The 25,169-nt window shown below is 43.9% G+C and overlaps 1 protein-coding gene across 4 annotated transcripts in view; it reads right to left on the reverse strand.

Moving 5' to 3' along the window:
• Window positions 1–23,548, reverse strand: part of cyth1a (cytohesin 1a) — a 200,101-nt gene extending 176,553 nt beyond the window's left edge. For 2 of the 4 annotated variants that reach the window (XM_060901458.1, XM_060901459.1), the window contains exon 1: window positions 23,297–23,545. In XM_060901458.1, coding sequence (XP_060757441.1) covers window positions 23,297–23,324 — 28 coding nt within the window. In that variant the 5' untranslated portion in view covers window positions 23,325–23,545. Of the gene's footprint in view, window positions 1–20,265; window positions 20,387–23,296 lie in introns of all 4 variants that reach the window. The other 2 variants (XM_060901460.1, XM_060901461.1) reach the window with 2 other exon arrangements.
• Window positions 23,549–25,169: the final 1,621 nt, after the last annotated feature.

The raw sequence follows: 25,169 nt of genomic DNA on the forward strand, positions 1-25,169 counted from the left end.
CCCATTCCATAGGTAGCGCTTACCACCCAGAGTCACAGGGTGCGTTGGAGTGATGGCACCAAACTCTAAAATCGATGTTGCAGAAATATTGTTACGAGTCCGGAAAAGATTGGGATGAGGGGCTGCCGTTTATGCTCTTTGCTATCCGTGATGCTAAGCAGGAGTCACTTGGGTTTAGCCCATCGGAGTTGGTGTTTGGCCACAATATACGTGGCCCCTTAAAAGTGTTGCAGGACCAGTTCATGACCAGTTCCCCTCCTAAAACCAATGTTTTAGATTTTGTGTCACAGTGTAGAGTCCGATTACATAGTGCCACTTCGCTGGCGAGGGAAGCCCTCTCCGCTTCCCAGGAGGATATGAAGAAGCGGTATAACTAAGGTGGTGGTGCGCCAATTCCACCCTGGTGATCAAGTGCTTGTGTTGCTACCGGTGCCTGGTTCTGCTCTCACCGCCCGGTTTCTAGGTCCGTATGTGATAGACAAAAGGGCATCGGACACGGATTATATCATCTGCACCCCTGAACGTAGACGTAAAACACGACTGTCTCATATAAACATGTTAAAACCTTATTTTCCCAGAGACCCGTCTCAGGTGCGGGGCAGCGCTGGCCAGCCGGCTTCCCTGGTGTGTGCTGAGGTACTAGCAGATGATGGACTCAATGTGCCCTCTGGTGGCCAACAGAGTGGTAGATTAATAAATTCTGAGTTTCTGTCAGATGCTGACTCCCGTCTTTCTTACCTCCCTGCCGAACAGCGATCTGAAATTCTGAGCTTGTTTCAGTCCTTTCCCACCTTGCTTGGGGATGTGCCGTCTCGTACCAAGGTATTGCAGCATGATATTGACGTGGGGGGTGCTGCTCCTATGAAGCAACATGCCTATCAATGCTCAGTAGATAAGCGTCAGCTAATGAAGGCTGAGGTGGAGTACCTGGTGGAAAATGGTTTAGCTAAGCCTAGTCGCAGCCCCTGGAGTTCCCCATGTTTGTTAGTGCCAAAAGCTGATGGAATGCCCCGTTTTTGTACTGATTTTAGTAGGGTAAATGCGGTTTGATTGATTACGAGACTCTTGAAAAAACTGTACAAAATCTCAGTTCCTCAACATCTGAATTGGACATTCTGCCCACCAACTTTAAATCTGTTCTTCACCTCATAATTACAGATGTGCTTCAGATCATAAATACATCCCTTGAGACTGGCATTGTTCCTGTGTCCCTGAAAAAAGCCGTTGTAAAGCCCCTACTTAAAAAGAATAATCTGGATGCTTCAGTATTAAACAACTACAGGCCAATATCAAATCTACCATTCATCGGGAAAATCCTTGAAAAAAACTGTCTTTAATCAATTAACTGCCTTCTTGATATCAAACAGCTGTTTTGATAACTTTCAGTCAGGATTTCGTGCCAATCATAGCACTGAAACAGCGCTGATTAAAGTTATAAATGACATACGTCTTAATACTGATGCAGGCAAAACATCGGTCCTGGTGTTACTGGACCTCAGTGCAGCTTTTGATACTGTTGATCACAACATACTGTTATATTGACTTGAACACTGGGTTGGGTTGACTGGTAAAGTTATCGATTGGTTACAATCATACTTAAAAGATAGAAGCTTTTGTTACCATGGGAAATTGTACCTCAACATCAATGTCCTTGACCTGTGGTGTCCCCCAGGGGTCGATTCTTGGACCATTACTATTCAACCTTCATATGCTCCCACTTGGACAAATTATCAAGAACAACTCAATTTTGTATCACTGCTATGCAGATGACACCCAAATTTATTTTGCTCTATCACCTAATGATTATGCCCCCCTTGAATGTCTCTACCAGTGTATCGACCAAATCAACAACTGGATGTCAAAAAAATTTCTTCAGCTGAACACATAAAACAGAAGTAATTCTATTTGGGAAAAAAGATGAAAAAGACTCAAGATTACCACTATTCTTGACAAAGAGGATTAAAACAAAAGATATGGTTAAAAATCTTGGTGTTTTCATGGACAGCGAGCTAAACTTTGACAGTCACATGAAAGCAATTACTAAAACATCATTTTATCACCTAAAAAACATTACCAAACTAAGAGGACTTATGTCAAAAAATTATCTGGAAAAACTTATACATGCCTTCATCTCTAGTAGGGTTGACTACTGCAATGGCCTTTTCACAGGCCTGCCAAAAAAGACCATCAAACGACTTCAGCTGGTTCAAAATGCAGCAGCTAGGGTTCTCACACGAACAAAAAGAGAGCACATTACTCCAATTCTAAGGTCCCTTCACTGGCTTCCAGTAAGCTACAGAATTGACTTTAAAGTATTGCTGCTGGTGTACAAATCTCTAAATGGTACAGGGCCCATTTACCTCTCTGATATGTTGCAGCGACCTAACCCAATCAGATCTACCACATCGCAGCAGCAAAATTTACTGGTAAAACCTGTTGTTAAAACAGTGTGGTGAAGCAGCTTTTAGTTACTATGCAGTACAGCTATGGAACCAACTCCCAGAGGACATCAAAAATGCTCCTGCTGTTGGCAGCTTCAAATCTAGACTAAAGACCAAGCTGTTCTCAGATGCTTTCTGCTAACTGATTAATAGCGTCATCTTTACATGTTTTAAACTTTCTTAACTTTTATAGTCTCTGCATGTTTTAAACTTTACTTAAATTTTATTCCATTTTATTCTGCTGTTTTTTTTTACTGAACTTTTACTTCATTTTATTATTTTATTTCTACTATTGTTTAATTCTTATTATTTTTCTTCCCCATTTATTTTATGTAATTTTATTTTCTATTGTTTACTGTTTTGCTTTTACTTCTGTAAAGCACATTGAATTGCCACTGTGTATGAAATGTGCTATATAAACAAACTTGCCTTGCCTTGTTTTTCCTTTGTTTGGAGACCAGTAACTAATTGGTTTTTTTTCTGTTTTGTGAATAAAAACGGTTTCCGTTTCAGCCCTGAGTCAAGTCAAGTTTATTTGTATACCGCTTTTAACAATAAACATTGTCGCAAAGCAGTCCACCTCCTTGTCTTCTTTTTCCTCCCAGATCGTTTTGGTTTATCTCTGTTGCTTCCCCTATCCCCTATTTTGCCACGGGGAACGCAACAGTGGTTGGCAGAGTATTTCTGTACCAATAAGAAATGAATCCCTCATGGGGATAACTAAGTGTGACATAGCTAAGCCTACTGCTGACGTAATATGAGTGACTCTGACTAGACAGTTTGGTTGTAGTCCGTTTCTGACAGGTTAGGCGCAATTTCGATCTTTTAAACAGTGAAATTTCACCTGATACTTTCACAGTTAGTAGATAATCCCAACATATACAACATATTTTTGGGGGGTGTACAAGTTCCACGTCATAACTTCGTGGGATTTTTTTTTTTTTTTTTAAATCGGGTCTATGGTATTTTCAATAGTATGGCTCTCGGCTTAAGAACGCTACCACTAGGATCGCTGTGTTTCACTTTCCCTCCCTATGATCATGAGTTATGGGTAGTGACTGAAAGAATGAGAACGCAGATACAAGCAGTCAAAATGAGTTTTCTCTGCAGGGTGGATGGACTCTCCCTTAGAGATAGGGTGAGAAGCTCAGTCATTCGGAGAGGCTCAGAATAGAACCATTGCTCCTCCACATCAAAAGGAGTCAGTTGAGGTGGTTCAGGCACCTTGTTAGGATGCCTCCTGGATGTCTCCCAAGGAAGGCTCTCTGAGCATGCCCCACCGGGAAGAGACCCCGGAGCAGACCCAGGCCACGCTGGAGAGATTACATATCTTGGCTGGCCTGGGAACACCTCGGTATTCCCCCAGAAGAGCTGGTGGAGGTGGCCAGGGAGAGGGAGGTCTGGGCAGCTCTGCTTAGGCTGCTACCCCCATGACCTGGACAAGCGGTAGAAAATGGATGGATGGATGGATGTTAATTTGATTGTTCAGATCTACACAGGCTTAGTATTTCAGATGCTCTAATGAGGTCAACTTCTTTCTCATAGTATGGACAGCTTGCCTGCTCAGGCTCAATCCAGTTCAATGCTCTGTGTGTCCAGTCCAGTTTCCGTATATTAAAATGTTCCATTACTTTACACCACAACATTATATAAATAACATTTAATAATGTTATTAAATGCTTTCTTCCATTGTCAAATCTTTGCATCCAGATATCTATGAATTAGCATTGGATGAAAGTGTTTCCATGGCAATTAAGTAAAACACAGGATGGACCATGCGGTTATAAAAAAAATAATCCATGCTGAGCGGGATGCTGTTCCCACACTTCAATTATATGATAAGGTCAGGGCTCGAAATTAACTTTTTGTGTCCCCCAGTGGTCCCGAATTCTGTGTTGTATTGTCCCGAATGGAAGCAATAGTGTCCCCATTTTTTTCCTCTCTGAAATAACCAGTGGTTAATATTATCATATGAAGTTACTATTATATTTGTAACTATGCAAGTTTGAACCCTTTATATCATTTTTACAATAAGTCACAAGACACAAGCGACACATGTCCTATACATCATCTACTTCAAAATTACAATTATTGCATTTTCAGTTTATTAAACTTTGGCGATCTCACTGTATGAATAGATACCCTTTTATTTAAAAGGGGCCAACTAGCTCATTCAGAAAATGTTTCAACTCACTACATCTGCAGTACACTTTAGTTGAAAATAAGACCCCTTTTATGTTCATTTCATCTACTTATACCTTGAATATCTGTTGGCACTTATAAGGCCAACTTATAATTTTCACCATTACCGTTATCCATAGCCCTGTGATGACCTGGCGACTTGTCCAGGGTGTACCCCGCCTTTCGCCCGTAGTCAGCTGGGATAGGCTCCAGCTTGCCTGCGACCCTGTAGAACAGGATAAAGCGGCTAGAGATAATGAGATGAGACCGTTATCCATTTTTATGAACTTTCCGTTATCCATTTTATGAACTTTCGCTGCTGAAACGTGGGTGGAACATCAGCATAGTGCCAGCAGGTCCGAGCCTAGTTGTGCTGCTGACTGACTAAACTTTCTGAACTAGAAAGACACCAAGAAAACTCACTTATTCTGTTGAACGGTATCTTCCGTCAATATCATCCACATCATTCCTGTTGTGTTTTATAACGTGTCTAACAGTGTTCATTAAGTTCATTCAGTTGCTAGCGTTGCCTGCAGACCAGGCGAGGACACTTTGGATCCTGAAGGTCCCGGAGACGTTATGTCTGGGCTTTCAGTTTCTTCCCCGCGGTCGGTCCGCTTCAACCACTTCAGCATTTTTGTTCTGGCAAGAGTCGGCGCAGCGTGTGCGGTAGCAATTCCATTCCAAGTCCATATAATGCGGACTCCGGCCGAAGATTCTAGAACAGAATGCGCTGCTCTGTAGCCTACGGATGCAGGTGCATCGAAAGTGTAGCTACTAATGTATTTTTCGCTGTTAACGTTTTCAAATTAAAATTGACAAATTAGGTGAATGTCTACGTATGTGTTACGGCTTTGTAAATAATATTAATGTAGAACTTTTTTTTTCTAGATCTATTTTTTTCCAATGTCCCGGGATTGTCCCAGATATGATAATTTTGTGTCCCGATGATATTTTTTATGGTCCCCGGGACATCGGGACACCGTTAGTTTCGAGCGCTGGATAAGGTTTTTATTTTTGTTAAACACTTATTAAAAATGCATTTATAGACCCCTTCGCATGTTTGTAAACAAACCGACCGTTGCCAGGATGCGCGCGCAGCCTGGACTCAGAAACAATGGCGTTGCCCATAGCTCATAATGCCGGTCTGTCAGATTATGCAAAACAATTGTCGTTACAAGATCGAGAATGCTACATAAATAAGTTAACTCTAACAAGTGGACATCGCCTACCGGATCCGTATTTAATTAAAGAGTGGACGGACGATGTTAGTAAGTTCCCCTCCTCATTTTCCTCTGATACCTGAAGGCAGTCATACTATTTACAAAAAATGTCAAACTCAAAAAAAAAAAAAAAAACCTATTTACAAAAGTAGCCTGCCATCAACATTCTGGTTACAGCGAAACTACAACTTGATTAACAATGGGACATTCATATTCATTTTGTTTTAATCAAATTATGCCAGTGATGTGATGGCAATGTGGCTTTAGCTATAACAGCAAATACCAACACTAAACAGCAATTTGCAGGAGGTAATGGCATGAAAGGAATGATGGTGTAAAGAGTGCAGCTAAGAGAAATCAGAGCTGCGTAAAAAGCGAGAGGCAGAGACCAGAAATGAAACTGAACAGGGCGGGAGCTAGGTTAGAGCAGTCAACGTAAGTTGGCATTTAGAGTGAGGGCACACAATTTTACCTTTCCATCTTTGCTTTAAAATTGTGATTTTCGGCATACACAAATAATGATGGCACAAAATCTGGACTGCTTGAGTCAAGCGAGACCTCTCCTACAAACAAAATTGCATGCAAAGCTAAGTTAACATGCTAACAATATTCATTACATTGTGTAACTATGACCCAGCTAATCAGACAAACGTTACCAAAGTATTTTGCTACATCAATAAACGAAGACTAGAAAAAATAAAAAAAGAAAGCTTTAATAAATAGCCTGATCTTACCTGTGATGAAGTGGGCGCTGCAAACCCGCGCATTTTTGATGGTGCTTTCATCCTAGTCTACACGTTTGATGACTAGTAGCCATAGACGTCGGCGATTTTTTTGGAATGGGTGAGATCCTGCTGGAATTCTGTACATTTTAACCCCATCACTGCTACGATTCTGACACCTGACAACACAACAACTAGGCATTTCTTCCAAATATTTCTTCTCGTCTCTACCGTCGCTGAGTCTTTTTTGGGTCCAGGCTGCATGCGCAATTTCCTCTTATGTATGAATGACGTTTACTGCGAAGGGGTCTATTATTAGTTGCAAATTATGTGCTCTGTCCTTCATACCAGCCTTTCTCAACCGGGGTGCCGTGGCACCCTGGGGTGCCATCTAGCTTTGTTAGGGGTGCCGTCAAAAAATTATATATTCTGAATGAATGAACCCTTTATTAATCACTGTTGCCAGTGAAATTGACCATCAACCTGTCCTTACAGAAGGGGAACAGGAGAGGAAGACAGGGATAAAAGAAAAGGAAACAACATGAGGAGAGATAAGGGAAAAAAAAAAAAAAGAACCCCCCCCCCCCACTATGCTCCTGTCAGGAGTACAGTGTGGGAACATTTAAAAAACCTTTGCACATAAGCAGACAATAACACAAGTACACTTTAAACACGGGACTTGAGGGGAGGAGGTAGAGGTAATCCTGTGCAAGCAAGCAGCCGTCCGCTCCTGCAGCCATGAAGGCGCTGGTCATGCACCCACTTGTCACACTGGGGATGAAAATGGCGACCGTGGAAAGTTGGAGAAGGAATGCGAGAGCATCTCCCAGCAATAACCTTCAGGGGGAACTGTTGCCTCAGCAACGGCCTTAACCAAGGCCGGTGCTGTCTCAGGGAGCCGAATGTCGATAAGATATAAATTGTTTGGTCTTTCCAGACGCAGTCTTTGCACATCCACACCCCTCGTCCATATCTGTCCATTCCGTCCATTCTGTTCAAATTGGTCTCCGAAAAACGTATTCCTTGCAAAGCCGAAAGCTTCTCTGAGATAACAACCATGTTGTGGTTCAAGTTCTGAATATCCACAGTCTGAGTGCCGACAGCTTTGCCCACCACTCCAATCATATCGGGCAGCTTTGTGGGGCTTTGAACAGCTGTCACCGTTGTCTGATTTCCTCGATATACCAGGGCAATGCCTAATCCAAATATCAGCAAAAGTCCTGTAATCATGGTTCCGAATAGGTAGAGATCTTCAATGTGCTCCACAGAAAGAATCGCCAGGCACACGACTCGCCACCGCTCCCACGTGTCCATCGTGTAAACAGCCGCAAACGTTCCGGCAGGACAGACGGGTTCCCCCGAACCCAGGCTTCTTGTCGAGAAAACTGTCAATTTCGTTAGGAGACCAGTTTATAAATATGTGGCAGCGGGGGGCGTGGTCTAGCATCAGTCTGTGACAGGAGGGCAGAGTCAGGGAAGGTAAGTGGCAGAATCACTACACCTGACGTTAATTAATGTGTTTGTGTGTCTTCCCAGTGACCGCGCCCTATTTAAGGCGAGAGCAGAGAGAGCTCTCTCCACAACCAGACGGCTGATGTGTGCGCGCGTGTGTCTGAGTGTGTAGGAATAAATATAAATGCTGAAAAACTGAATAAAAGAGAGTTTTGTGAAATCAGTTCTGTCCTGCCGTCCTTCTGTGCTCCACCCACCTACACGAACTGCCGAAACCCGAGAACGAGCACAGAAGACAACAGCTCCATGGAGTCCTCCACCTTCGCCGACCTGATCCACGCCCTCGCCACGGCCCAACAGAGCCAGCACCAGGCACTGCTCGCCCTCCGAAAGGAGCAAGAACAACGGTTCGAGGCCCTGGTGCTGGAGCAACAGGAAGATCGTCGGGCGTTCCGGCACCTCCTCGCGTCGGTGGGGCCCACCATCTCCACCGCCGCGGGCCCTTCCCCCCCTCACGAAGATGGGCCCACAGGACGACCCCAAGGCATTCTTCACGCTCTTTGAGCAGGTAGCAGAGACCTCGGGGTGGCCGGTGGAACAGCGCACGGCGCGCCTCCTCCCCCTGCTAACAGGAGAGGCGCAGCTGGCCGCGCTACAGCTCCCCGCCGACCGCCGGCTGGCCTACGCGGACCTTCGCCGGGCCGTCCTCCAGCAAGTGGGACGCACCCCGGAGCAACATCAGCGTTTCTGCGCTCTGCGCTTGGAGGAAGTCGGCCAGCCGTTCGCGTTTGGCCAGCAACTCCGGGACGCCTGCTGGCAGTGGTTGAAGGCCGACAGCTGCGACGCCGAGGGACTCATCGACCAGGTGGTACTAGAACAGTTCATCGCGCGTTTACCAACAGGAACCGCAGAGTGGGTCCAGTGCCACCGCCCGGTGGCGCTGGATCAAGCAATAGAGCTGGCGAAGGATCATCTGGCGGTTGTCCCGACAGCAGGACAGCAGACGACCTCTTCTCTCCTCTCTCCCCTCCTCCTGTGTCTTCTCCTCACCCCATTCCCCCACCGCGGAGGCGGAGGCCACCTCAGCCGGCCTGCCGCACCCGCGGTGCCCTTCTGTGTCTGTTTCTCCCCCCCCTCAGGTGAGTGTGCACCAGAGCAGAGAGAAAGCCCGGGCCGGTTTGCTGGCGCTGCGGGGAACCGGGCCACCTCCAACAGCAGTGCTCGGTAATGGAGGTGGGCGCGGTGGTTCGGATCCCCAATGCGCCAGGAGCCGCCCTCGATCGGGCCGGAGCGTATCGCATACCAGTAAGTATCCAAGGGGATACATATCAGGCGTTGGTGAATTCTGGCTGTAATCAGACCTCAATTCACCAAAGCCTGGTGCAAGACGAGGCAGTGGGGGGAGCACAATTGGTGAAGGTGTGTGCGCACAGGGATGTACACAACTACCCTTTAGTGTCAGTCCACATTTTTTTCCAGAGGGGAAAAATCTATAGTGAAGGCGGCGGTTAATCCTCGCCTTACCCACTCTTTAATTTTGGGGACTGATTGGCCGGGATTTCGGGATTTAATGACACACTTAGTGAAGAGTGGGTCCTGCCATTTGACAGGAGGAGGTCCCGGTGTCGCTTTGGCGGGAGCAGCTGTCACAGAGCCATCTACGTCATCTCCGCGTCAGAGTGAGGAGCCGCCGGCTCCTCCTCTCTCTATTGGGGAATCCCTCGCGGATTTCCCATTAGAGCAATCGCGAGACGAGACTCTGCGGCATGCGTTTGACCAAGTGAGAGTAATCGATGGTCAAACGCTCCAGCTGAACGCCACCCCGTCCTTCCCCTACTTCACGATTATGAAGGATAGATTATACCAAGTGACGCAGGACACTCAAACTAAAGAGCGAGTCACGCAGCTTTTAATTCCGAAGAGCCGCCAGGAATTGGTATTCCAGGCGGCTCACTTTAATCCCATGGCTGGACACTTAGGGCAGGATAAGACACTAGCCCGAATAATGGCCCCATTCTATTGGCCAGGGATTCGCGGCGATGTCCGCAGGTGGTGTACGGCGTGCCGCGAATGCCAGTTAGTAAATCCAGCGGCCATTCCAAAAGCGCCTTTGCACCTTCTGCTGTTAATCGAGACCCCGTTCGAAAGAATTGGGATGATCTCGTCGGGCCATTAGATCGGTCAACACGAGGGTACCACTTTATATTAGTTCTAGTGGACTATGCAATGCGATACCCGGAAGCAGTGTCTCTTCGCAATATCTCAGCACGCAGTATTGCAGAGGCACTCTTCCGCGTCATCTCCCGAGTTGGAATCCCGAAAGAGATTCTGACTGATCAAGGCACCTCGTTTATGTCACGAACACTGAACGAACTGTATGAGTTATTAGGTATTAAGCCGATCCGCACCAGTGTGCATCACCCACAAACGGACGGTTTAATCGCACCCATAAAAACATAATTAAAAAATTTGTAAGTGAGGACGCGCGTAACTGGGATAAATGGCTCGAACCCTTGCTCTTTGTAGTGTGAGAGGTCCCCCAAGCCTCCACGGGGTTCTCCCCGTTTGAATTATTATATGGGCGTAAGCCGCGCGGCATTTTAGATGTGCTGCGAGAAAATTGGGAGGAGGGACCTTCACCAAGCAAAAATGAAATTCAATACGTTATTGACCTGCGCGCAAAACTACACACACACACACACCTAACCCAGGAGAATTTGCGGCAGGCCCAAGAACGGCAAACGCACCTGTACGACAAGGGAACGTGCCTTAGAGAGTTCGCATCAGGAGAGAAAGTACTCATACTGTTACCCACATCGAGCTCTAAATTAGTCGCCAAGTGGCAAGGACCCTTTGAGGTCACATGGCGAGTCAGGGACGTCGACTATGAGGTGAGGCGAACGGACAGGGGTGGGGCGCTACAGATTTACCACCTCAACCTACTCAAACTCTGGAACGAGGAGGTCCCTGTGGCATTGGTGTCGGTGGTTCCGAAGAAGGCGGAGCTGGGGCCAGAGGTTCAAAAAGGAACATTAGCATCACGTCCCTCTCCGGCCCCCTGTGGAGACCACCTCTCCCCGACCAAACTCGCGGAGGTTGCCCAGTTGCAGACCGAGTTTTCGGATGTGTTCTCGCCCCTGCCCGGCCGCACTAACCTCATAGAGCACCACATTGAGACACCCCCGGGGGTGGTAGTGCGTAGCCGCCCTTACAGGTTACCCGAACACAAGAAAAAGGTGGTTCGGAAAAAACTCGAGGCCATGCTCGAAATGGGCATCGTCGAGGAGTCCCACAGTGACTGGAGCAGCCCGGTGGTCTTGGTACCCAAGGCCGAAGGGTTGGCCCGGTTCCGTGTAGACTATAGAAAAAAAAGTCAACGCGGTGTCTAAATTCGATGCATACCCAATGCCTCGTATTGAGGAGTTGCTCAATCGGCTAGGCACGGCTCGTTTTTACTCGACACTGGATTTAACAAAGGGTTATTGGCAGATCCCCTTGACTCCACTATCCCGGGAAAAAAAAAACGGCCTTTTCCACACCGTTTGGCTTACACCAATTCATCACACTTCCTTTTGGGCTGTTTGGGGCGGCTGATGGACAGGGTCCTCCGCCCCCACGCCACCTACCTGCGTACCTAAACGATATTATTTAAAGTAATGACTGGCCGCGGCACCTACAACATCTGAGGGCCGTCCTTAGGTCGCTGAGGCGGGCAGGTGGAAGTACGGTATCTGGGCTTCCACTTGGGCAATAGGCAGGTGCGTCCCCAGATTAACAAGACTGCAGAGATTGCGGCCTGCCCGAGGCCCAAGACCAAAAAGGGGGTGAGACAGTTCCTGGGGCTGGCTGGCTATTATCGTAGGTTTATACCTAATTATTCGGACATCACCAGCCCGCTGACTGATCTGACTAAAATGGGGGCACCAGATCCAGTCCAGTGGACGGAGCAATGCCAGCGGGCTCTCTCTAAGGTAAAGACTGCACTGTGTGGGGGGGCCACTTTTACACTCTCCTGACTTTTCTCTCTCCTTTATGTTACAGACGGATGTGTCGGACAGAGGGCTGGGGGCCGTTTTGTCTCAGCAGGTGGAGAATCGCCCAGTCTTATACATTAGTCGGAAGCTGTCGGTGCGTGAGGGGCGCTACAGTACCATCGAGAAGGAGTGCCTGGCGATCAAGTGGGCGGTCCTCGCCCTCCGTTACTACCTGCTGGGACGCCCTTTCACCCTCTGTTCAGACCACGCGCCCCTCCAGTGGCTCCACCGCATGAAGGATGCCAACGCGCGGATCACCTGTTGGTATCTGGCACTCCAACCCTTTAACTTCAAGGTGATCCACAGGCCGGGGGCGCAGATGGTCGTGGCGGACTTCCTCTCTCATCGGGGGGGGGGGGAGGAGTCGGCCTAGCATCAGTCTGTGACAGGAGGGCGGAGTCAGGGAAGGTAAGTGGCAGAATCACTACACCTGTCGTTAATTAATATGTGTTTGTGTGTCTTCCCAGTGACCGTGCCCTATTTAAAGGAGAGAGAGCAGAGAGAGCTCTCTCCACAACCAGACAGCTGATGTGCAGAGGTGGAAAAACTGGATTGACAAAGTAAAAGTCCTGCTTTGGTTTTCCTTCTGCCTGTACTCTCAACACAGGTGATTTCACCAATTAGCTCATCAACCTGGCTTAGGGGATGTTGTAATTAGGATCAGCTGGTTCATTGAATTGGCTGGAGCAAAAATGTGGCAGGGTTTTTACTTTCTGCACCCGGGTTTTTCCACCTCTGCTTGTGTGGGAATAGATATAAACGCTGAAAAGCTGAATAAAAGTTTTGTGAAATCAGTTCTGTCCTGCTGTCCTTCTGTGCTCCACCCACCTACACGAACTGCTACAATAAATTCCATGCTTTTTTTTTAGTTTAGAAAGTAATGCAGGGAGAGTCTCTTCAAAAAGTACAGCAGACGAGACAAGACAAAGAAGCACAAGCAGGGGAAAAAAAAAAAGAGGGAAAGGGAGAGCAGAGAATGCGACCACCTTCCGTGGAAGCACGGAGAGAGAGAACAAAAAAAATATTTATTTATTTCTAACATTGAAATAAATAAAGTTACACTAATGCAGATCATCGCCGCCTCATGCATCATCAAAATTTGTCTCACGGCCCCCTTTCCCATTTCACAATGTCAATGCCGGGGTCAGCGTGACTGCGTATATTTTATATGGGGGTGCCTTGAGAATTTGCATACTTCTGAAGGGCGCCATGACTGAAAAAAGGTTGAGAAATGCTGCTTCATACAAATACCTGTGAATTAACTACAACCCCGATTCCAAAAAAGTTGGGACAAAGTACAAATTGTAAATAAAAACGGAATGCAATAATTTACAAATCTCAAAAACTGATATTGTATTCACAATAGAACATAGACAACATATCAAATGTCGAAAGTGAGACATTTTGAAATTTCATGCCAAATATTGGCTCATTTGAAATTTCATGACAGCAACACATCTCAAAGTTGGGATAGGGGCAATAAGAAGCTGGAAAAGTTAAAAGGTACAAAAAAGGAACAGCTGGAGGACCAAATTGCAACTCATTAGGTCAATTGGCAATAGGTCATTAACATGACTGGGTATAAAAAGAGCATCTTGGAGTGGCAGCAGCTCTCAGAAGTAAAGATGGGAAGAGGATCACCAATCCCCCTAATTCTGCACCGACAAATAGTGGAGCAATATCAGAAAGGAGTTCGACAGTGTAAAATTGCAAAGAGTTTGAACGGATCATCATCTACAGTGCATAATATCAAAAGATTCAGAGAATCTGGAAGAATCTCTGTGCGTAAGGGTCAAGGCCGGAAAACCATACTGGGTGCCCGTGATCTTCGGGCCCTTAGATGGCACTGCATCACATACAGGCATGCTTCTGTATTGGACATCACAAAATGGGCTCAAGAATATTTCCAGAGAACATTATCTGTGAACACAATTCACCGTGCCATCTGCCGTTGCCAGCTAAAACTCGATAGTTCAAAGAAGCAGCCGTATCTAAACATGATCCAGAAGCGCAGACATCTTCTCTGGGCCAAGGCTCATTTAAAATGGACTGTGGCAAAGTGGAAAACTGTTCTGTGGTCAGACGAATCAAAATTTGAAGTTCGGACTAAAGAGGAGAAGGTCGACCCAAGTTGTTATCAGCGCTCAGTTCAGAAGCCTGCATCTCTGATGGTATGGGGTTGCATTAGTGCGTGTGGCATGGGCAGCTTACACATCTGGAAAGACACCATCAATGCTGAAAGGGATATCCAGGTTCTAGAGCAACATATGCTCCCATCCAGACAACGTCTCTTTCAGGGAAGACCTTGCATTTTCCAACATGACAATGCCAAACCACATACTGCATCAATTACAGCATCATGGCTGCATAGAAGAAGGGTCCGGGTACTGAACTGGCCAGCCTGCAGTCCAGATCTTTCACCCATAGAAAACATTTGGCGCATCATAAAACGGAAGATACGACAAAAAAGACCTAAGACAGTTGAGCAACTAGAATCCTCCATTAGACAAGAATGGGTTAACATTCCTATCCCTAAATTTAAGCAACTTGTCTCCTCAGTCCCCAGACGTTTACAGACTGTTGTAAAGAGAAAAGGGGATGTCTCACAGTGGTAAACATGGCCTTGTCCCAACTTTGAGATGTGTTGTCATGAAATTTAAAAATCACCTAATTTTTCTCTTTAAATGATACATTTTCTCAGTTTAAACATTTGATATGTCATTTATGTTCTATTCTGAATAAAATATGGAATTTTGAAACTTCCACATCATTGCATTCCGTTTTTATTTACAATTTGTTCTTTGTCCCAACTTTTTTGGAATCGGGGTTGTATATTACTATAGGAATATTAGGAGTGATTCAAGGAACTTTTTTTTTTTAAAACCTCAATTTTTCAGTGCTTGTGCACATCCATATCTGGAGTGCCTTCCAACCCACAAACTCTAAAATAAGAGAACCCTGTCAGTTTCTTCTGGGATGCCTAGATCAGAAAATATGTGCTTCAAGAAACCGTTCAGATTTGTCTCCCCTTTCTATCACCTTTTTTACAGACTGTTTAAGGCAGGAATCTTACGCCTTTATTCTGCCTCACCTTCTGTATAAAATGTCTGAATGCTGAACAAGGGGTCTGTGCTGTTCCACTTCTAATCTAGAGCCAGAATCCACGGTCTGTGTAAAAGAAACAGCCAGAACATCAGGACAGGGGTGTGAAGTTTTTGACCTTGGCATTCTTCTTTCCAAAACCAGCACAAACTCAAACATCTACGGCATCTAAGGTCTATGTGCTTTTCTGCCTCAAATCACTTCCTACTTTTCTTCACTTTCTCCTCCAAAATAATTCTGATCACACAAATATGTTGCTCACACGACTCTTTTCACTCCCCTCTTCCTCATTTTTCACTCTGATTTTCTCTCTCATTTTTGTGCGCAGTTTTCTGGGACACTTGTTCCCCCAAAAAGCCAGCTCGGTTTGTACTCTAAAGGACACAAACGTTATTATATAATGAGGCTGTTACTTCCCTTAAATGTAAATTATTTAACAGAAGTGATGAAACGTTGCATACGATGCTCAGTAACTTTGCTTGTGTTGAAAGAGTGGTACTAACGTGCACGGCGAACAAAAACACCTCAACTCAGTACAGCCATTGTTGTTTTTAAAACAGCCCCGGTATGATCATGCATTCATATTTCCAACACGTAGATATGTCACACTAAACACTGGCGTTTTGTTGTGAAATGTCACACCTCTGGCTGCAGAACACTGGCTCATGTTGGCTTTATTTTGTTCAATGTAAATCACAAAAGCCAGAAAATTGAGGTGCCTTCTTTACACCATTACTACAGAATGTGTGTAAAAAGGGCTTATGTCACAAGTGGAGCTCATTAAAATTATGCCACCCCCTCATCTGAGGATCTCCACTCACAGCTTGAGAACTGCCTTTGCGAATGAATATTCATGAAGAAAGTGCTACCTGATTGGCTGGAGAAAGAGGGGGTGGCATGAGCAGTGGCTCATTTAAAGCAACAGGCACTGAAAAGGCACTTTTGGATCATAGGCAATTTTTCCTAGTTCTTAGAACTGTCTGAAGAAGTTCTCCCTTTTTTGTGTCCCCGCACTGCAGGAACCAACAACGATCATAGTTCTTTGAATGCCTTTTTGAGGGACTTTTTTTTTAGCTCCTACTTCAGGATAGATACTCTCCCAGCACAAGAGAAACCATGAGTGATCCAAGTGTATGCCAACTGGTCGAACATGAGCCAACGCAACACTGTCAACTGGCATTTTTAAATATCCCTGTAAAATATTAGCCGAGTAAAACCCCACCTCTTAACATTAGCAATGAAAAATGAACACACACAAGTTGACTGACAGTGAAGTCCAGGCTTTATTGAGCATATATGCGACAGAGGAACTACAGCTCGATTTTGATGCATCTCAGTAAAACAAAAATCTTTGCTCACATTTCCTGTTAATGTCACACTAGCAAGCCGGTTTACATCATGTCAGCGTTCCTACGGGTGATGTGATTGCAAACAGGAAAAAAAAACAGCCCTTTTAGGTACGTAGCTCTTGGGGAAACTCCCCAGTTAGCAGCTCATCTCAGGGCCGTTTTAGACAGGGTGAAAGGGAACTTTGGGGCTTTATCCTTGTGGTATTTTGAACAAAGCATGGTCACACATTTCATTAAGACTTCAGGGAACTGTGTCAACTTGTGGAAAAGAGGTATAATAAGAAATCACCTTTAATATTAATTCATTGTTCATGTTACAGCTGAAGTCTCTAAATCGATTGGTCAGAAAGTGTTAATTTTCTTTAACCGCAACTGTGACAATAGTGCCAGCTACATTATTGTTTCTAGGGTAACATCTTACACAGGAAGTCTTCATTGGCAGCATATTTAAACAGTCTGAGTTAAAGCTGTTATTTTAAGATATCTGTAATATTAAATGTCACAAAGCCAGTATTGAAGTAAAGGTATGGACGGTGGAAAATATTTTGATTGTATTTGTATTGCGTGTTTTTATATTGATTGAGAACACATTATTGTGCCATGGTATTCATACTCTAGGAACATCCCAATCAGATACTGAGCTGGATGAGTATCAGATCATATTAAACATGAACTTTCCTGTAAGCATACAGGAAAGTATGTATCTTTTTAATGGATAACAGTTAAGTGAATAACATTGCATAAGAGAATATCAAGTGGCTACTTAAAGGTAAACTGCCCTTCAGATTTTTCAAGTTTAGGTCATAAAAAGAATTTTCCCTGACACCCAATTATTTTTGTTTAGTGGACCAAAAGCTACTGAATTTGAATCACAGACTCCCAATTTTATTAGTTTTTTTTTTTTTTTTTTAAATAGAACAATTAATGAATTTAGGACCACGTGGTCCACTATTTTTTTTTCTTGCTTCACCATGATACGATGTCAGAGATTCAAGATACTACATCATGCGGTGGACTTTCCCCATTCGCGCAAGGCATTGTTGGATACAAATTTTAAACAGGAGAGAAAAATGGAGGATGCAAATGAAGCGTGATAGGCCAACTACAGTAATGGAAAGAGAGAAGAAAAGACATTATGTTGCAAAGGAAAGGAAATGCAGGACCAAACTAATAAATATCGGCAGTCAACGAGCACCTCGGTGTGATCAGCTATTCGTTTAGCGACAGAATGATGTAACCGTCAGTGCACAGTCAAGGTAAATCTGTAGATGGCAGTAATGCAACACTGGATGCCAGCTGCCATAAAACCCAAAAGAAGAAAAAGATGGTGGTACACCTGCGCACGTCGAACTTCTTCTGTTTGCTTGACTTCGCGAAGCGAGCGATTTCATGCACATTATTTGTTAGGAATCCCCTCAAATTAAATAACTTCCCAGGCACAGAATAGCCCGTTTGTTTTTTGAGGTATTACAGAAAAACAATCACAACAACTAAATTTCAGAGGTAACTAAATTTCACCAATTTTATGACATTGAAAGGCCATCTAGCTTTAAAGGACAAGCCATGCCTTGTTCCAGCAGTGGTGTTTAAGCTGAGTGCACACACAGGGCTGTGCAGGTGCTAATTCTGCAGGCTGGCAAGAGGTTTGTTATGAGTGTTTTTTTCAGCTGACTCAGACTGTGTCTGATAAAGGTATGACTCAGATTAAGTTGCTGTTTTTACTGGGTGTGGGCTGCATGATTCATTTCATTAAACTACCATTAACTCTCTGTTGGTTAAGTTTATTCACGTTTTGACGGCAACAGGTCTAACGTTCAGTGCTCAAACCCTGTCAGACCAGACCTGTCTCACTGCTCAGTCAAAATGCACAAATGAACCATTTTTTTCATTTTAATTATTCAGGTCCAACGTGTACGTCTCCCACAAAGACTGTCAATCAAAACTGTGTCAGCCTGAAACCGATATTTTGTATCCAAAATATCATGGGAATTGTCGAGGATAAATATTTGTTTAGGGTAGATGAAACGACAAAGTTTTGTTTTTGTCCTCTGGCTTCTTAAGAGTAGGACTCAACCCAATGTCATGCTGAAGACATCATGTCACATAAGATTACGGATGTTGAAATGAGGAGGTTCGGTTTCTACTTCAGCCTAAGGTTTGTTATTAACTAAACACCTGTGTATGTTCCGATACCTAATAACTGTACTTACTGTAAAATATCCTGATTGTATTGCTCACTGTACTGTAGATATTTCTTTAAATGTTGAGTTTAAGATTTTGGTGCAAATGGAAACGATCCAGCTTGCCTGCGACCCTGTAGAACAGGATAAAGCGGCTAGAGATAATGAGAAGAATCCAGAAATGGGTGATTCTAAAAAAACAAAAATCTACATTTTTAACCAATTTGTTCTGAATTATCATATTTTCAAAACTGCCCGTTATGAGGTCAGAAATCCTAAAACTTAACCCTTTTCTTTATATTTACTGAACTGACTGAAAGCTGAAGCAGGATCCAAGCATACAGACCTACCCAGGGGTGAAAGTGAGGCAGTGCTGTGCACCGTCAAAAGATTTAGGGCCGGTGCGTCGCACCTGTAAGAGAGAGGGTTTATGCTGACTTAAAAAAAAAAAAAATTAGTAACGTTCGCTGTTTGAGAAGAAAACACATCTACCCACAATATGCTATTTTTGACCAGCTCCGATGAAGAGTAGCGTGTTTAAAAAGTCATAGGATGTGTGACACGCATCAGCTTCCTTTTGCAGTGCATCGACCGACGCTTTCAAATCCACCCATTCGAGCCGCAAAAATAATAATTAGGAAAATAACGGTACTAAACGCCAGCAAGTATGGTAATCTGTTTTCAAAACTTCTGCAAATGTCTCCCATATTTTGGTCTCTCTGTTGGTGCGTTTTTGGAGCTTCAATTCCGTCTCCATCTCATGCAGGGCTCGCGCTGCCCGCTCAGCAGTTAGTCAGCCAAGTCTAGTCTTTGATAGAAAATTGTGTCAACGAAATTAATCGGCATTTCAAACATCATGTTTTTAAGTGACTGGGTATCAGATTGAGACACGGCATTCACATCACTGGTTTCACTCGGACAAATAATAAAAGGACTTCAAATACACCTTTTATAAATCGTGGTTAAGCTTTAGAACATTGTGCTCACGCCGTTTATAACTGGGGCACGGCTGAATAGCATTGAGCGCACGGTTTTACTAAGTCCGCTTTAGTAGGCTACAGGAGCGCAAGCTCATGATTTAAATGTGAGCATGCTTTGCAAAGTAAGCGCATGTTTTCTTGACACCCCAAAAAGTATTCGTATGACCTCTGCAACTCGCCGTAATGTTTACATTATCACGTCACAGTGTATCCACTATATAGCCAATATATGTGGCTGCTTTCAGAAGCTGTTTCAGGAAGTGAGGGATGTGAAGAAAAGCATTGTGCTACGGAGAAAAAAAGAATGCAGAAAACAATCACTGAGCTATTTAAAAGAAAAAGACAGAGCTGATGAAAATGCAATTCAGGAAAAAGTCAGGAAAACATGTATGACTGAAGATTCAGTGCATGCAGTCCCGAGCGAGGTGGCAGTGGCACAAAGTGAGAACGCAAACGTCGCAGGTGCAGGACCGTCAGCAGGTGATGATAGTCCTAGTGCAAGTGCCGCTTACACCCCTGTCTGGTCAAAGGAACAATTTGAACAGTTCAAAATAAAAAAAAGTGAATGGCTGTATGCCCAAAACGGTATGCTTGGCTGTACCTCATGCCGTGATGTTAAGTGCCTTGGTGTCAAAGCATCTCATGGTGTAAATATTGCTAACAATTGGGCAGAGGGGAAGATCGCACCATGTGGCCATTCAAGGAACGTGCAGCCTTCATCCCTGCGCAAAAAAAAAATTCATGAACACAGAGAATCTGTAGCCCATAATGAAGCAATAAAGATTCTTCAAACAGCACAGAAAGATATCCTCTTGAACATGAATGCCACCAGCCAGGAGTTCGCGTTTGAGGCCACTGCCAGGGTTTTCAGGACCGCATATTTTGTCGCCAAACAAACCTTTTACAGATTTTGAAAATCTAATTGACCTGCAACAAACAAATTCCCTTGACTTAGGTCACATTCTGCACAGCAAAAAACGGTCTGTGTTGATATAATTGATCATGTGTCATCTCAGATGAAACATGAACTTGTGAAGAGGATAATTGAGAACAGAAGTAAAATTACACTGTTGGCTGATGAATCAACAAGTGTGGGGCACAAGTCAACACTCATTGTGTTTTTGAAGGCCAGCATTGATGGAGATATGGAACCCATTGCATTCCCATTAGACTTGATAGAGCTGGATAGTCTGTCTGCTGCTCATATCAAAGAAAAGCTTATGCGCTGCCTGTTCACCAATGGCTTCACCATGGAGTTACTGCAGGAGATGTTAATTGGATTTTGCAGTGATGGTGCCAATGTGATGCTGGGAGTCAAGTCAGGTGTTGGGAAGCTGCTCCAGGATGACTTCCCAGACATCATCCTGTGGCACTGCCTTAATCATAGACTGGAGCTGGCTGTGGATCAGGCATTGGATGCCACTGGAGGTACAAAAGACTTCCAAGCATTCCTTGATGCACTGTATGCATTATACAGTCAGTCTCCAAAAAACATGCGGGAGCTGAGTGAGTGTGCCCATAATCTTCACATCACACTAAGAAGAATTGGAAGAGTTTTCAATGTCCGATGGGTGCAGAGCTGTTCATGCAGAGCTGTTGATGCAGTTTGGCATTCTTATGTAGCACTGGCACAGCACTTCCGAGGTGCATCAGAAGACAGTACAAGGGATAGCAGAGAGAGGGCCAAATTCCAAGGGTTGCTTTCTAAGTTGTGCTCCATCATCTTTCTTAAAAATCTTGCACTGATGGCTGATGTTCTGACAGAACTGAAGAGCCTCTCTGAAATTCTTCAGAACAGGAGAATCACTCTCCCAAAGGCACATGACATCATGATGACATACATCAAGCGGATAGAAAGTCTCACAGGATATCCAGGACAACATACAGTTAAGGCATGTCAGGCACAGAGCGACATGAAATTCAAGGGAGAAGATTTAAAAGTTGGCAAGTCTCCTATCATTGATTCAGCACAGTTCATCCAAGCAGTGGCAGACAGTTTAAGTGACAGGCTTTTCACAACCACAGCCAACAGAGCACAGGCCAGTGTTGCAGCCCAAAGAAAAGAAAAAGTTACACCGCACTGATGAGCCAAATGGCAGTACTTGACCCAGAGAAATGGGACCATGACAATCCCAGACATGGAGAGGATGAGGTGAGGGCTTTGTGCCATGCTCTACATGTAAACGAAAAAAACACCACACCTTGGATTTGTTGAATATAAAGGCAAGTGGAGGGAGAAGCATTCCAAGCAACATGAAAAAGTTGCTCAAAGCAGTAGACACCCTCTCAGCAAGTAATGCAGACTGTGAGAGGGGGTTCAGCACTATGAACAATATCATTACTGAGTACAGGAGCAACCTCACGACCAAAAATACAGCAAACCTCCTCTTCATAAGTACAGTCAGCCCACCAACCAACCAGTGGAATCCTTTGTCATATGTAAAGACTTGACTGGCCAAAGGGAGAAGAGCAGCACGTTCCACATGTGGCATGGCTCGCCAGGACCCTGAAGAGGACAACTACTTCAGCCCTGTTTGGAATTTTTTTTTTTTTGTTCTCATGGAGGGAATCCATCATTTTGCATTTTTCAGTCAAGTTCCAAATTAAATGTACTGACAAGTTCTCACAGTAAAATATTTACAAACTGAAATATTTTGTAATGTCCTTTTTTGTACATAGGTACAACAAGGTAGGCCCTAGTTAAGAATATTAAGAAGTTATCTATCTCATGAAAAAGGTGTAAAACGCCTGTGGAAAAAAAAACGGGTAAAACGAGTTTTAAGAAAATGATAAAGCGACGCACTGGAGATTGTAGTACCGGTAAGAACTGAAAACTACTTTCACCCCTGGACCCACCCCACTACTGTCGCATATCAGGACAAATGCGGTTTGGGACAGAGTCAAACCCTGATGCAGAGTAGCAGCTGAGAGAAGACGGGACCCCTTTCACTGCTCACCATGAAAGATGATGCAATTTTTTTTTTTAAGATGCAATCAATGACGCAACAGAGCGAGCAATTACGTCACAGTCCGGCGTGAGACAATATGGCATGGCTTATAGACTAGTCGGTGTTATTTAATGAAGGATGAGATAAATACAAGTGTATTCATCATCTCGAAATGAAATAAGGAAGACAAAAGTAATCGAGTCAAGAATTTGGATTGATGTGTTCAATAGTCACTTTCAGTCAAATTAAACAAATAAGCACTAAACATTTTCAGAAAATATTTACAGCAAACTGGCCAATATTGTTAATTTGTGGCTTAAAACATTTGTATTTATTAGTTTAATTAAACACTGGGGAATTTACATGTTTTTTTGTTTTATAATATTGCTGTTTAACTCTTGTTAACATGGGCTCTGTAAGCGAAATGTTTTCTGCTGCAGGTTCTGTATCACTGAATACACAGAAAGCTATAGTGAGTCTGTACAGGAAAATTAAACAAATAAATAAACAAAAAATAAAATACAGAGACATTTAGGACAGACGTTTTAAAGGCCTAGAATAAAACCATAACCGTGGTTTAAAGAAATATCTTACACTCAAGCTAGTTATATCACACACACTCACTTGTTGGTCGTGTGTTAGCTTTGAGTGCTAACTGGTTTATTTGACAGCCAAACAACTTACCGACGCCGTCCTCCGATTTCAGCACCATGGCGTCTTCTTTGGTGACGTCTTCTGATGAATATTATTTGTAAACGCTCCCAAACCGGTAAACAAACGCTCTATTTTTACTTGTGCAAAACTTTTCAAAACCAAAAACCCGCCTGTAGATAATAAACACGACTCTGGATGAGCCGCAGCTGCTGAAGAGGTTTCGACCAAAGGAGTGGCTTTAGTTCGTAACACTCGGAAGTTAAGTAGTCATTTATTTAAAAAAAAAAAAACAACAACATATATATATATATATATATATATATATATATATTCGTATAAACGATTTTCTCTGTTTTTTCTATCTGTTGTTGTCGGTAAAATATATATATATATATATATATATATATATATATATATATTTTTTTTTTTTTTTTAAATGAGGAAGTGTGGTGTCGGGTGTAATAGCTCCAGAGCACTGCCTAGTGACGCGTTTGACAGTGCAGATGAAAAAGCCTGAGTAATTCCGCCCTGAGACTGACTGTCTCTCTCTCTCTCTCTCATACACAGAGAGAGAGAGCATAGCTTTTCGACATTCATACATACTTTATTTCACCAACTTATAAAATAATTAGACTTGGGAATGTGACGTCATGACTTGATTGCACTGAGCTCTGTATAAAATCTGGAGAGCTCATAGCCTGTTTCCTGCTGTAGAGACGAGTGAAGCCATCTGGCCGCCATCTTACCACTCACATCGCGTGTATTTGGTTTGTCTGTTAAACCGTCGGATCTGATCAAACTTGCCCCAAGAAAAGGATATCCTGATTTTTTGTTTCCTTTCGTTACCTCCTCTTATTTTCTCAACTTCATCCACATTCGTTACATATATCTTTATAGCGCACCCCTTTTCCAGTTGGTGGAATTGGTGGTTCTAAATTGACTGTGAATGGTTGTTTGTCGTTATGTGTCAGCCCTGCGATGACCTGGTGACTTGTCCAGGGTGTACCCCGCCTCTCGCCCATAGTCAGCTGGAATAGGCTCCAGCTTACCTGCGACCCTGTAGAACAGGATAAGTGGCTATAGATGATGGATATGAATGGTTGTTTAGCTAGTATCTCACTGGGCTGTGACAGCTTGCAACAAATTGCGAACGTCATTCGCGAGAGAGTTTCAAAAGTGTCTTGAAACGTTCGTGGGGCTTCTCAATTTCCTCGCATGAGTCGCAAAGTGTCGCTCCTTCGTCGCTGAAATTTTGAACATGTTCAAAAAATTCATGCAACAAAATCTCTCTCAAAATAGCCGTAAATGCGTTGCTGGTGTCACAAAGCCGTTGCGAACCCTTCTCAAGTCAGTTTCCATGAGGCTTCCTCTACTTCCCTGCCTGCCGAGGGAAAGCCAGGCTGCGACAGCCTGCGACTAGGTGGAGACACAACAATTACGGTAAAATATGCGAATATCAATTCCGTGTGATTCCAAGTGAAAATTTTCGCTAATTCGCATGTTTTATCGCAATTGTTGTGTCTCCAACTAGTCACGGGCTGTCGTAGCCCAGTGAGATACTACCCTTTGTCTCTGTGTGTCAGCTCTGCGATGACCTGGCGACTTGTCCAGGGATCTAAACTAAAATCATGTTGTTCAAACAATCATGCCCATTTTGCCAATTTGTGCAAGTGGGTGTGACGTGTAGATGATCTACACTGTCAATTGTGCTTAGCCTGAGGTAAATGAAAATAACTACTGACCAAACTAGAACAATAACATATCTCTTTTTTTATTTGCATCCCTCACTGCCATTTCTGCCTTAGGCTATGGTCCTTCTTTCATTTAGGCTACTGAGGCTACTTTACTCAGTTAATTTTTCTTTTTGAATGTCAGCCATTGAGCTTGAGCTCTCACATTCAAT

This window comes from Neoarius graeffei, chromosome 20 (assembly GCF_027579695.1).
Source record: "Neoarius graeffei isolate fNeoGra1 chromosome 20, fNeoGra1.pri, whole genome shotgun sequence".
Classification (NCBI taxonomy): domain Eukaryota; kingdom Metazoa; phylum Chordata; class Actinopteri; order Siluriformes; family Ariidae; genus Neoarius; species Neoarius graeffei.